At 43.1% G+C, this 13989-nt stretch overlaps 2 protein-coding genes and 1 pseudogene across 2 annotated transcripts in view; 1 reads left to right on the forward strand and 2 right to left on the reverse strand.

Annotated features, from left to right (window-relative positions):
• The window catches only part of SLC5A3 (solute carrier family 5 member 3), a 30039-nt gene extending 29773 nt beyond the window's left edge, over nt 1–266 (reverse strand). Inside the window, exon 1 of the mRNA XM_011365666.2 lies at nt 128–266. The gene's annotated coding sequence lies outside the window, so the exon portion shown is untranslated. The remainder of the gene's footprint in view (nt 1–127) is intronic.
• MRPS6 (mitochondrial ribosomal protein S6) overlaps nt 1–363 on the reverse strand; it is an 87832-nt gene extending 87469 nt beyond the window's left edge. The window contains exon 1 of the mRNA XM_011365667.2: nt 128–363. Coding sequence (XP_011363969.1) covers nt 128–172 — 45 coding nt within the window. The 5' untranslated portion in view covers nt 173–363. The remainder of the gene's footprint in view (nt 1–127) is intronic.
• Nucleotides 364–10712: 10349 nt separating this feature from the next.
• Nucleotides 10713–11329, forward strand: LOC105295840 (annotated as a pseudogene).
• Nucleotides 11330–13989: the final 2660 nt, after the last annotated feature.

A 13989-nucleotide genomic window follows, 5' to 3' on the forward strand; every position in this document is an offset into this window, starting at 1 on the left:
CCCCTCGGTGCGGACGCCCGCCGCCCTGGCCTCCTCTGGGCCATGCGGAAAGGGCGAGGGGCGGTGGCCTAGCAGCCGTGTGGGGAGCCCGCGCGGGGAGGCGGGTTCTGAGGGGAAGGTCACTTACCCGCTGCATGGCTTTCAGAATCAAAGCCAGCTCGTAGCGGGGCATGCTCAGAGGCACGGCGCGCGGCTCCGCACCGAGCCGGCTCCCGGGACGCTTGGAAGGCGGGGAGCGCGGGGAGCGCGGGGAGCTGCTGAGCTGCTGGGCTGGAACGCTCCCGGGTGGCGAAAGCGCGGTGGGGCCGCGCGAGCCCGGGCTTAAAGGCTCTGGCAGCTGCGCAGACGGCCCGCCACGCCCCTTCGGCGCGCCACGCCCCCCGCGCTCAGGCCACGCCCCCTCCCCGAGGCGGCCGCGCCCCCTCCACAGCGGAGCTCCCCCAGGCGAGCCCGCCCCGCCGGACCCTCAGCCCCCGCGGGACCGCCTGGGACAGCGCCGTGAGCTTGGCCCACGGAGGCTCCACGCCCCCTCCGATCTTACCGCCGCGCCTGCTACCTACGATTCTCGAACCAGCTGGAACTTTCCATGCCTTCCATTTCATCCCGGGCGGCGGGCGAGCGTGCGCCCTCGTGTGCGCGTGCGCTGCTGTGCGGTCTCGTCCGTGCGCGCGCTTCTCGCCTGTGACTCCCCGCTGTGAGGAACCTTCTCAGTGGCCTCACTGTTTCGGGCGGGGTTGCGACCGCATCGGGGGCTCTCCCTGTCCCCGGCTGCGCACGGAGGTTCTGGAACGTTCCCGCTTCGGACTGCGTCTCCCCACCCCCGCGCTGGGTGCTCAAGGCCAGCGGGAGATGCCCGGGGCGGCCTGCCACTCGAGCTCACTGCCCACTGCCCGTCGTCCTTGCGCGGCTTCCCGGGGCCCCATCCCTGGCGCGGTGGGCTCGAAGCGCAGACTGGGCCGCCGCGCGGGTTCCAGTGGAGCCCCTTCCCTCGCCGGCTCCCTGACCTTGGGCAGGCTCCTGCAGAAAGGGGACGTGAAGGGCACCTACTTTCCAGGGCAGTGATGCCTTTGAGCGACTTGATGCACGTAAGCCGTTGAGAACCATGCCAGCACATAGGGGCGACACCAGGCATTTGTTGTGTGAGCCAGGCATGACCCACGTGTTGTTGCCAAGGACAGGCTAATGCTTTGGCTCAAACCAAGGTATTAGATGCTGGGCGTTTATTCAGAGGACCAGCTGAGTACTGTAAAACCATAACCGCCTGGGATCAGAGTGTTGTTCCCTGTAGAGAGGGGAGTCTCATTCTGCACTCCCCTCGGTCCCCAAACGTGGGCGCAGGGCTCACCTCTCCCTCCAGCAGTTGGCTGTACTCACTGTCAGAAGTTGTACTGAATGCATTTTTCTCCAACTCCACTCCTTAGAGATTGAGGCCCCTGCAACTGTTGCCCCTGCCCTTACTTTCCCCATTAAAAGGGTCTGTAAGTGAAATGTTTGTCAACTTTAAAGTGCCTTAATGTTAACAGGTAAAACTTACTGAGTACTTACTGTGTATCAGGCACCACGCTGAGGCTGTTACATGTATCATAAAATTCTCATTATTATTAACCCCTCTTTAGGGATTCAGAAATATAGGCATGCAGAGGTTATGTAACTAGCTCCAGGTCAAACAGACTAAAAGAGACAAAATTTGGACCCAGACTATATGAAGGCTGAGCCCATACTCTTAGTCCTGCCTCTGGTTCTCCTACCACAGATTAAGATGGTGATATGCAGTGGTTTTGCCATGTATTGCTTCTAAACCAAGAATAGAAATCCCTTGTCACCTTATTCAGCGACCTTAATATTTCTCATCTCCATCCTTCTATCTCCCACAAAAGGTAAGGGTGGTTTGAACACAGCCTTTTCTGTGATATCTGGCTTTTTATATTTTCTATTCTTGGACTTCTCTATAACCCACGTTCTTCCAAAGACAAACCATACAGGTCTAAGTACAAATTACCTGGTTAGTGTAGACTAATTTCACCTTTAGTTAAAAAATGGTAGAATACTAAAGTAACAGAAGGAAGCAAAGAATTTCCGGACCTTCAGAAGTGAGTTACAAGTTCTTCAGCATGGTCCCTACTTCAAGGATCCTGCACATTATTGACCACGTGTCAAAGTTTGGGAATGAGAAAATATGGACCCTGAGTTAATATGCCAAGCCAAAGACCAGGGCAGTCCCATAAGCTGACTTCAACAGTTAACATTTCCTCTCGAAGCTCCATAATTTTTCCCTAATACCCAGAGATGTGTGAGGATCTGGCTTCCTCTACTCCCTCTGACAAGTGGCATAAGGAATTGCCTCACCATAGTCAGCACCCCAATCCCTAAGCTGGTGTCTATCCACTGACTCATCCCTTTTCTTCTAAAAGGGAAAGAGAAGGCAGTTAACTCTGATTTTCACTCCTTCAACCTTTTTTTTTTTTAAGTGCAGTACCAGAATGCTGGTAGAATTCATTAAAAGTTAGTAATAAAATCACAGGGAATGCTGCTGCAAATTTAGTGTCTCTCTGCTGTAACTACAATCAAATTCACCAAAAAAGATTTTTTGAATTTTATACTATGTAGTCAGCATTTAGATACATAAAAAATTACTGCAATAATTAATGTATTAATTTTTTTAATTATTCTGATACTTAGGAATAAGCCTAACCAAGGCAGTTGAAGATCTGAACATGGAATACTATAAAACATTAATGAAAAAATTAAAATAGACACAATAAATGGAAAGATATCCCATGTTCATGGATTAGAATTAATATTATTAAAATGCCTGTACTACCCAAAGCCATCTACAGATTCAATGCAATCTCTATCAAAATCCCAATAATATTTTTTACAGAAATAGGAAAAAAATTGTATGATTCATGTGGAGCTGCAAAAGACCCTGCATAGCCAAAGCAGTTTTGAGCAAGAACAAAGCTGGAGATATCACATATCCTGATTTCAAACTATATTACAAAGCTATAGTAATCAAAAGAGTATGACACTGGCATTAAAAAAATAAAATAAAATAAAATAAAAAAACAGAAATATAGACCAATGAAACAGAATAGAGAGCCCAGAATAAACTCACACATATACAGGCAACTCATCTTTGACAAAGGTGCCAAGACCACGCAATGGGAGAAAGATAATCTCTTCAATAAGTGGTTTTGGAAAACTGGATATCTACATGCAAAAGAATGAAATTGAACTCTTATCTTACACCTGAGACAAAAATCAACTCAAAATGGGTTAAACACGTAAACATAAGACCTGAAATCATAAAACTAGGAAAAAACATTGGGGAAAGGCTTCTTGACATTGGCCATGACAACAATTTTGTGGATATGACACCAAATGCACAGGCAACAAAAACAAAAATAGAAAAGTAAGATTGCATCAAACTAAAAAGCTTCTTCACAGCAAAGAAAATAATCAACAAAATGAAAAGGCAACCTACAGAATGGAAGAAAATATTTGCAAACCATATCTGATAAGAGGTTAATATTCAAAATGGATAAGGAACTCAAACAACTTAGTAGCAAATAAGTAAACAACCTGGTTAAAAAATGGGCAAAGGATCTGAATTTCTCCAAAGAAGGTATGCAAATGACCAACAGGTACAGGAAAAGACACTCAACATCACTAATCATCTGAGAAATGCAAATCGAAACCACAATGAGATATCACCTCACACCTGGTAGGGTAGCTGTTATCAGAAAGTCAAGAGATAACAAGTGCTCTGAGGATGTGGAGAAAAGGAATCCGTGCACACTGTTGCAGTACGGAGGCTCCTGAGGTGAGGGAAAAATAGAACTACTATGTTATTCAGCAATCCTCCTTCTGGTTATATATCTATTAGAATTGAAATCAAGATCTTGAAGAGGTATCTGCACTTCCATGTTCATTGCAGCATTATTCACAATAGCCAAGACATGGAAGCAACTTAAATGTTCATAGGTGAATAAAGGAAATGAATATTTTTTTTAAAAAGGCACAATGGAATATTATTCGGCTTTAAAAAAAAAGAAGGAAATCTCACCATTTCTAACAACATGGATAAACCTGGAGGACATTTTGTAAGTGAATAAGCCAGACACAGACACTTGCATATAACATATAAAACCACTTATATGAGGCATCTAATATAATCAGACTCATAGAAGCGGAGAGTAGAATGGTGATTGTCAGGAGCTGGGGGGAGGGGAAAATGGGAGGTATTAATCCAAGAGTACAAAGTTTCAGTTATACGGGGAAAAAAATTGTAACTTAGGGTCTCCAAAACATTTAATGTGATCACATTTAAGATTTGATTAACCAAAAATCTTGATTTATTTTCAAGTATGTTTTCATGGGAGGGAATAGGAAAGAAAAATAAGAACAGAAGTTGAAATTCAGTCCTATTTCAAAAAAGTAACCTCAGTGTATGCCCTTGGTCATGTTAATCGCCTTTACCTTCTTATTTTATGTTGCTATACAATGAAACTTGAGCTTGAGCTCAAACAAGATCATGAATTCTCAAAGATAGCTGTCATTTTTCATTATTTTTTATTACTAAGTCTAATTTTCAGCACTCACTATAAGCCAGGAGCTGTTCTAAGTGTTTTCATGTATTAACATTCAATTCTTACACAAAGACAGGTGTCAGCATTTGTCCCCCATTTTACAGATAAGAAAAACGAGATTTAAGAAATATTCAGCAACTTGCCCCAAATCATACAGAACTCAGAGCCTTCGCACTTAGCCATAATACCACACAGCACCTCAGTGTTTACTAGCCAGTGCAAACTGTGTAGTCGGCTCATCAACAAACGTTTATTGAGGTCCCACCGTATGCTCTCCTCTTTGTGACCGCAGTTCCACTCCCAGCTCCCAAATAAGTGGTCCTCCTTGGAGCGACCAAGTTCTTCCTTTGCACAGGTTTCTTCCGTCAGCCTGTAAGCACATGTAGGTCTCTTCTAGCTAGAAAAAGCCTTATCTTAAGCCCCTTGCCCTCTCAACTTGTCAGTGTTCTTTCTTTCATAGCCACATTTCTCCAAGTGTCCAATCTAACCACATCTCCTCCCAGCCTTTGCCATCTATGTTCACCCACGCCCTCATCACTGGTCTCCCGTTCACCCACCGAGTGGCTGTTTCCCAGGTATCAATGTCAGGGACCCCTCTGCTGTCTGGAGGTTCTCTTCTTTGGCATCCATGACCCGGCCTTCTTGGGGTTCTCCTTTACCTCCTGGGCTCTCTTTTCTAGGTCTGTTTTCCTTCCTGTACCTGAACATGGCTGTTCTCCAAAGCAAAGAAAAATCCTAGCAGCAGGATTTAAGGCAGGACCTCCACGTCACCTGAATTCCTGTCATCCAAGTGCACTGGAGTAGGGCTCTCAAGAACATTGAATTGATCTTTCCCGCCAGGATCCCAGCCTACCGGAAGAGTACAGGTGAAAAGTGGAAAGTGTATAAAATAAGTGATCTCCCAGTCTGTAGATAAGGAATCCGATAAAGAAACAAGGTAAATTATTTATCCCAGGCCATGTGCCCCTGGGCTAGCGCAACTCAGAGAAAAAGAAAACCCTTGTTTACCAGATTCTTTGACCTATTCACGAGCTATGTGCTATGATGTCAGTTTTATCGCTGCTAATGAATAAATCTACAGTGAAGGCAATCGTCCAGTATTCTAAAAGGTGAGTTCTAAATATCATTGGGAAGAAGTAAGATAAACACAAATCATCATTCTGCTTATGTAACTCTATGTCTCCCCATACAACGCTTAGAAAGTGAAGAAATGTGAATGTTTTCAATTAATGGAGAAAATAATCCCATCATCAAACCATGTCACATTTAAGCAGTCAGTCTTCACTTTCATCAGGTGGGTGCAGTCCACCTTTTGAATCTCACTTCACTAAGACCTGGGATTGTTCCATAGCAAATTGCTCCATAGCAAATTGCTCCCAAGACCTACTAGACCTGTAAAATCCTCCTCTGCTCAGCTGCTCAGTATGGATCTCTGTTCCTCAGGCAATCGCCCAGACCCAAGTCACAACATTTCAAATGTATTTTGTTTTTAAATGACCCCACTGGCATTTCCTAAACTCCCTATAACAAGCCTCACTCACCATTTTAGATCCTCTTGGCCATGTTAACTTGCCTTTGACTCTTTTTTGTCTTCTTAGCAAGCTTTAGGTATTATCTAAACTAATGTTTGCCTCACTCAGCCCACTTGCATGTGCTATTATTGGCTGTGTCTTGCAGAATGAAACACCGTGTGTACCATATATATTGGGAGCTCTTTAAATATATTCCTCTCTTAATCTACCACTTCCCAATTATTTATCTAATTTTGATCAACTAGGTATGTTTTTCTACTTGGTGGGCAGGGGGACATGGTGAGGGGGCTCAAATTTGGGCTCCATTTATAAGAAAAATGAAAAGGTAAAGCAAATGTTGCCTAAATGGGATGTTCCCTTACCTTCACCCCAGCCTATTCACCCCTGTGAAAAAATTATTAGATGTTTGTGGGAGACGTTCTCCCTACGACAATATCATTTTTAGGAAAGAAATGCTTAATATGTTTTATCACTTTCTAACTTTAAAAAGACGAACTACTTCTTGCACCTCTACTTATTGAAGGAGTTTGTTTTTCTTTTAACATTATTATAAAGTGTCCTCAACAACCTATTGTGGGCCCACAAATATTCTTAATGTTAAGTGTCAATAACGTTGGAGGTACTAAACGGCTTTATGTTTTCTCCACAAGTGCAAAGTTCAGGAGAACACACCCGGCTGGATTTTAGATTTAGTGAAAAGAAACAAAGGCCATGAGCTGGAGAGGGGTTTCTGGAGGATGAAACAGCATCTTCAGGGGGCTTCTTCAGGGGGCAAGGCTTCCCAGGCGGAGGTGCTAAACAAAGGGGGTGGGAGCACCCTGCAAAATAAACGAGCGGGGAGATTACACAGCACGAGGCCTGAGAGGTGCAGGGCCAGGCCCCAGTGGATTCAAAAAGGGGGTAAACATACAAGCGGGGATAAGGTCCAAGGGCATTGCAAAGGCCAAAGCGAGGCTGGAGGCTAGCAGAGATTGAAGGAGGGTGTGTTCCAAGATGGAAGCTGTAGGATTTGGTGACGGACTGGATGTCTGAGGGGCAGCTAGCAAGGCAAGTGTCAGCAGTGGCCCCTAGGTTTCTTTTCAAGAAGCATTCTTACCATGCTACCCTTGATCCTGTCTGATCTTGGAAGCTAAGCAGGATGAGGCCTGGTTAGTACTTGGATGGGAGACCACCTAGGAAGACCAGATGCTGTAGGTGTAAAAAGAAAAAGGAAGCATTCTGGACCGGCTTTCTTTTGTTCTGGTCACACCCATAGGTGGTATTTCCTCAGCTCCTAATTCATAAAGCTTGTATTACAATTCAACGTATTAGTGCTTTTTTCTCTGGATGTCTTACCGGCATAAATTCTCATAGCAAGATTATAATCTTCTGAAGAAGATTGCTCTAAACAGTCTCCCTATTCAGGGCTTTAACCAAGAGATGGAAGGTGAGCATCCTCAAGCCTTGGTGGAATCCACCACCTAAGTGATCTGCCCACCCAAGGAATGTCGAAAGGTGGCTGTTGTGACACTGCCAGCCAGCACTGCTCCTCTCCTAAGTTATCAGCTCAAAGTCCAGTCCTCTGTGAGGACCATCCCACCCCGTGTTGCTGGGGCTCTTTTGATCCACACAGGGGGAGAATGCTCTCATAGTAATCAGACAGGGTCGAATAGACATTTAGTAAAAGGAGCAAAGCCCATAGGCAATAAATTAGGCCCAGCAGTGATGCAGACCCCCATCGACTCAGCGGTAGGTTTGCCTTAACAAAACAGTCGTGCCCTTGATCTAAACTTTATTGGACTTTCCTTTCACTAAGGAAGAAGATGACAGGGAGGTTAAGAGCCTATAGGAGGCAGAGGGGATTCCAGAAGAGAACATATCCAGGAAGTAAGTGATGGTTTGCAATGGAGAAGTTATCTGTCTGGTAAGAAGCTGAACCCCTCAAAAGCAGCTATGAGGAAGATTTTATGCTTTGGAATGTATCAGATCAGGATATACTATTTTACCATTAGATGGTATCTATTTTTTCAAATTACCCATATTTAAAAAATAAACACAATGGCAGCCTCCATCTATACTGCCAAAAAAAAAAAAAAAAAGATTCTTTACACACAATTAAAATTACAAGATAATTAGGAGTTATCAAGTGATATCTCCCACAATAAACCATCTTGAACTTTCAGCCTGGGTTTACTGAGACCTTAGGAGAATAATCATGAAATATCTTGGGAATTTAGCTCTCAACTTGAATAAAGAAGTCCACAACTGACCTTAATATTAAACACCTAATCACTAAGAAAACTTTAAATAACCGTGTTGACCAGTGCTCCCCCGTAATATTATTATGAATGGAACAAGTCATTTTTTTGTGATGACAAATCATTACATACAGTGCTATTATTAAATGATTCCTACAAAGGATTAACTTCTAAAATAATCTATTATTTACAAATCTTTTTGTTTTTCCTTTTCCCCTCTGCTCCAAAATGTTCAGAATCTCAATGAGACAGCCTTTGGGACTAAGAATGACACTTTCTCTTCAATCAATAATATGCCTGGTTGACATTAGAGAGCAACACCAGATAGGTGAATCTCCTCCAGTTATTAACGATTTGGTGATTAAGAAATGACAAGATCTTACACGCAGCATAGCAGGGCATTTTTTCTTGTGGTGAGGAAGACCAGCTTCTGACCTTGAAAGCAGGTATGTTAAACTTGACTCCAGCTGTGGGCCTATAGTTAAGTGCCACAGGTAACAGGCTAGGACCAAGAACCCTTTCTTTCACCACCTCAATGCCACTCACCTGGATATTGCAATTCACATTCTCCCACTGTGGCTGAAGGATCTTTCTGGAAATGCAAATTTGATTCAGTCTCTCCACAGCTTAAATACTTCAGTGGCTTCCCATTGCCCTCCGGGTAAAGTCCAAACTCCTCAACAAGGTTGAAGAGTGGGGCCCTTCCTCCTGCAGGAGCTCCGTCTACCTCCACCCCCCTGGCCTCTCAACAGCACACCACGCCATCCTGTTTGGAAGTCCCTGAGCTCTGCATGCACTTTCCCCTCCCACCCTTTGCCCTCTGCCTGGAACATACCCCATTTCCTTCAGTTAGCTTACTCCTATGCCCTCCCCACCTTACTTTTAAGTTATGAGACACACAGAGATTGCATAAAACGCATATGGAGAATTTAAAGAATAATTACTTAACAAGCATCCCAGAATCCCACCTCCCAGAATCCTCTTCTGTGCCTCTTTAGAAACACAACTCCACTCCTCCCCACTTCCCTTGCTTTGGTTTATGGTCTTACCCACCTATGTATGTGCTCCTAAAGCAGTGGCTTATTTGTGTCTACTTTTTGAATGTTGTATGAATATCTTGCCTTTTCCCCCCACCCCAACATTGTGTTTATGAGATTCATCCAAGTTACCGAGTGTAGATGTAGTTCATTTATTTTCATTGCTGACACTATTGCATTGTACAACTATACCATTATGTATCTGTTCTGCCCATGAAAGTAGATTGTTTTCTCTGTGGGTGGCTATTGTCAATGTAAGAAACGTCCAAATCTGCAGAGAATTTTTTTTTTTTAATGGTGACATTGATTAACGAAATCCTAAAGTTTCAAGTGTATAATTCAACAGTAAGTCATATATATTGCTTTGTGTGTTCACTGCCTATAGTTATATTTCTCTCCATCACCACATATTTGACCCCTTTTACCCCATCTACCTCCTCCCTCCCCCCACCCTCTGGTAACCACTAGTCTATTGTCCATGTCCATGAGTCTCTGTCCTGTTTGTTTGTTGCTCTTAGATTTACATCCCACATATATGTGATATCATGTGGTTTTCAACTTTTTCTGTCTGGCTTATTTCACTTAGCATGATTATCTTAAGATCCATCCATGTTGTTGCACATGGCAGTATTTCATCTCTTCTTATAGCTGAGTAATATCCCATTGTATATATGTACCACAGTTTCTTTATCCAATCATCAATTGTAGGACACTTGGATTGTTTCCATGCCCTGGCTACTGTGAATAATGCTGTTCTGAACATCAGTGTGCAAATACCTTTTCAGATAAATGTTTTCAAGTCTTTTGGGTAAATACCCAGTAGAGAGATTGCTGGATCATATGGTAGATCAATTCTTAGACCTATAGAAAATTTTAATGAGTTTATTTGAACCCAACTGGCGACAAATGTCAGGAAACAAAATCTCAAGAGATTAAGAAAATGCTCCTGAAAATGGCAGTTTCGCAGATACATTAGCGTCAAAGGAGGAGACATAAGGGTTACATGAAATCGTTGGTGGTAGACTAAGGAGGCGGGAGAAAGCGAAGCAGGGAAATCTCTGGGACTGGATAAAAAGTAAAATGGAGAAACGCACTCTTCTTTTACATCGATGGGGATAGGAGAGTTAATAATTAACATTTACAGCACGTGGAGAGGGTATGTCGGGGACAACATAACCGTGCGGGGTTCTGCGGTCTCGTGCAGAGTCGACTCTGACATTCCAAGGGCTTGTTATTTCGGATGCAAAAGGACAATAGACAGGCTCGCTTAAGGTCAAGATTGACCTTTGTCAAGAAAGCTCCAAGCCTAGGCGACAACAACAACATGGCTATGAACTGCGCTGAAGCTGACGATTTCTCCTGGGAGCCTCCGACCAAAGCGGAAACAAAGATGCTGCAGGCGTCACAGGAGCAGCAGGATCGCATCTGCAGGCTCACGGGCGACTCCTTGCTGCGTGGTCACCGCATGCGGGCCGAGACCTGCGCAGACCTGCGCAGACTGCGGGATAACCTTCCTCCAAGACAAACAGCGGGAAATCTACCGTGTGGCTTGTCAGGAGCTCGACTCAGACGTGGATAAAAATAATCCGGCCCTGAATGCCCAGTTTGCCCTCTCCCAAGCTCGGGAGCACGAGCTCGCCTCCACCCCAGAGCTCCCCTCAGGCTCTCCGCCCACTCCTCAACCCCCAGTACCCCATCCAGAGCACTGTGAGGGAGCTGCAGCAGGGCTCAAGACAGCCCAGGTGTCGCCCCCTCCTGCAGTGCCTCCAAATACAGATGTCCTGGCCTGCATGCAGGAGGCCCTCCAGCAGCAGCTGACCTGGGCCTCAGATGAACTGGGCTCCAGCACCTCCCTGAAGATTAGCATCCAGCTGTGTAGCCTCATCCGGGCTTGGGCTGAGGCCCTGTGCAGCCTGCAGCAGCTGCAACACTAAGAGACCCCCTTCGGAGAAAAACCCTTTAGAAAAACAATACAAAACAATACAAAACAAAATAAAAAAAGCTACAGGCCTGTGATGTGACTACCCACCCTGACCCACTTTTAGTTAAGTATTTTCATGTTCAGACCATCCTATGTGGTTACTCTCAGTCTCCGAGTTTGTAGGGCCCGCCATGCTGGCCTCCCCTGAACTTGTCAGGTTTAGTATGTGGCCCCCTTTTCATCCAACTATTACAAATAATACTGCTGAGGACATTCTTATACATGTGGACCAGTGCATATATGTACATGTGCAAAAAGTCCTGCTCAGGGCTGTACCTGGGAGTGGAATGCTACCTCCCAAAGTATGCAAAACGTTAACTTTTCTACATAAAGCCAAGCGGTGTTCCAAAGTGTTGGTCCCAGTTCGCTCTTTCGTCAACAGTATATGTTGATTTTCTAATGCCTCTTCTCTGCTCAGGTCTCAGTTTTGACCCCTACCCCACAGAAAGCCAACCCTAACCTTGAAAGTCTGGATCAGATGCACCTTATTTGTATTCCTTTAGCACCTGTGCTTATTCCACATCCACAAATCGTACCCTTGCTACATGCACATGACAGAAGTGAAAAGATGATGCTCAGATCCCTAACTGCTGTCCCTCTGGATCCACTGCTCCATTAGTACTAAGGCCACACATCCCTCAGGCTGCTCTCAGCCAGGGATGGAGTATAGTGGAGATGACAAAAAAAAAGGACCTTTGACCTATATCTTACACTATATGCAAAATACACAAAAAATCAATCATAGACCTAAACATAAAAACACGAAGCTATAAAACTTCTGGAAGAGAGATCTTTGTGACCCTAAGTTAAACGAAGATTTCTTAGTTGCAACACCGAAAGCACAATTTGTAAAAGAAAATATTGATAAATTGGACTTCATCAAAATTAAGAACTTTGACTCTTGAAAAGACATAGTTAAGAAACAAGTTACAGACCATAAGAAAACATTTACAAACCACCTGATAAAGGCTTTATGTCCAAAATATATAGAGAAACTTGAAACTCAAAAGCCAAGAAGAAAATAATTCAATTTTTTAAATGAGCGAAATATATAAACAGACACTTCATCAAAGAAGATGACTAATAAGCACATGAAAAGATGCTCCACATCATTAGTTATTAGAAAAATGCAAATTAAAACCACAATGAAATACTGCTACATACTTATTGCAATGGCAAAAATTAAAAAGACAAGACCAAACGTTAGTGAGGAGATGCAACGACTGAATCACTCATACTCTGCCGATGGGAATGTAAAAAGGTGCGATCATTTTGGCAATTTCTTAGAATATTATACTTAGACCTACCATAGGATCCGGTCATTCTACTTCTAAGTTTTTACCTAAGATAAATGAAAACATATGTCCATAGCAGCTTTATTTGTAGTAGGCAAAAACGGAAAACAACCCAAATGGCCATCAACAGATAAACAAATTGTGATATGCCCATACAACGGAATACTATTCGGCAATAAAAAGAAGTGAGCTATTGATATATTCAGCAACATGGATAAATATCTATTATGCTGACTGAAAGAAACCAGGCAAAAAAGAGAATATATTGAATGATTCCATTTATATAAAATTCTAGAAAATTCAAACGATAGTGATAGAAAATGATAGAAAACAAGTCAGTGATTGCTTGAGATGGAAATGAAGGAGGGAGACTACCAAAGGATGTGAGGAAATGTGGTGGGGGATGATGACTATATTTATTATCTTGGTTGAGGCAATAGTTTCATGGACGTATACATTCAGAACTTAAACGGTATACTCTAAATGTGTATAAGTTTTTGTGTACCAATTATACCTCAAAAAAGCTGTAAGAAATATAAATCGTTTACATCATTATTATGCTCTGAGGAAAGTCCTTTTAGTTCATCGTTCTGAAATACTTCTAGCCTCATCTTCCCCTATTTCCCCTTCCTCAGATTCTTGGATGAGAGGTCCAAGCCCACACTCACCTCTGGTATTCATATCAATTAAGAAAAAAAAAAGTCTATGTGGAAAGAATTTTGTTAAGTTCTATGAGATATTCAAAGATAGATAAGAAATAGTCCGTATCTTCGAGAAGTTATAATCTAGGTAGAGAGAGAAGATATAAATATGTTTACAATTAAAATGTCTAACGAGATTTAAAAATCAAGGTTAAAAAATAGAAAACATGTAAAAAGAGAGTGATTAACTGCCTAATGAAGATTACAGAAAAAAAAATTCCAAAGAGAGATTACTTTAGTCTGGGATGGTCTGGGAATATTTTATGTCAAATGTGGGATTTGAGCTGGAATGTGAAGAATGGATAACATTTGGATACATGGGAAGAGAGGAAAGAGAATAAACACAGGATGTTTTGGTGGGGTCAAAGAATGGTGACACGGAGGAAATAAGTTTGACAGGAGGAAAGTTTTCCTTAAAAGAATCTCAGGACTTTACTAAAGAAGAACTCGTGAGTCAGTGAGTCATTGTAATCATTCAGCAAAGACTATATGAGCAGATGTGAGGAATGTGGGAAGGGTATAACTCCCTGAATAGACAAATCCCTCTGAATCCTAAGACACTGGTCACAGATTCATGGGCTTTGAAAGCATCCTTAGAGGTTGCACTGAATATTTGT

This window comes from Pteropus vampyrus, unplaced genomic scaffold (assembly GCF_000151845.1).
Source record: "Pteropus vampyrus isolate Shadow unplaced genomic scaffold, Pvam_2.0 Scaffold114, whole genome shotgun sequence".
NCBI lineage: Eukaryota > Metazoa > Chordata > Mammalia > Chiroptera > Pteropodidae > Pteropus > Pteropus vampyrus.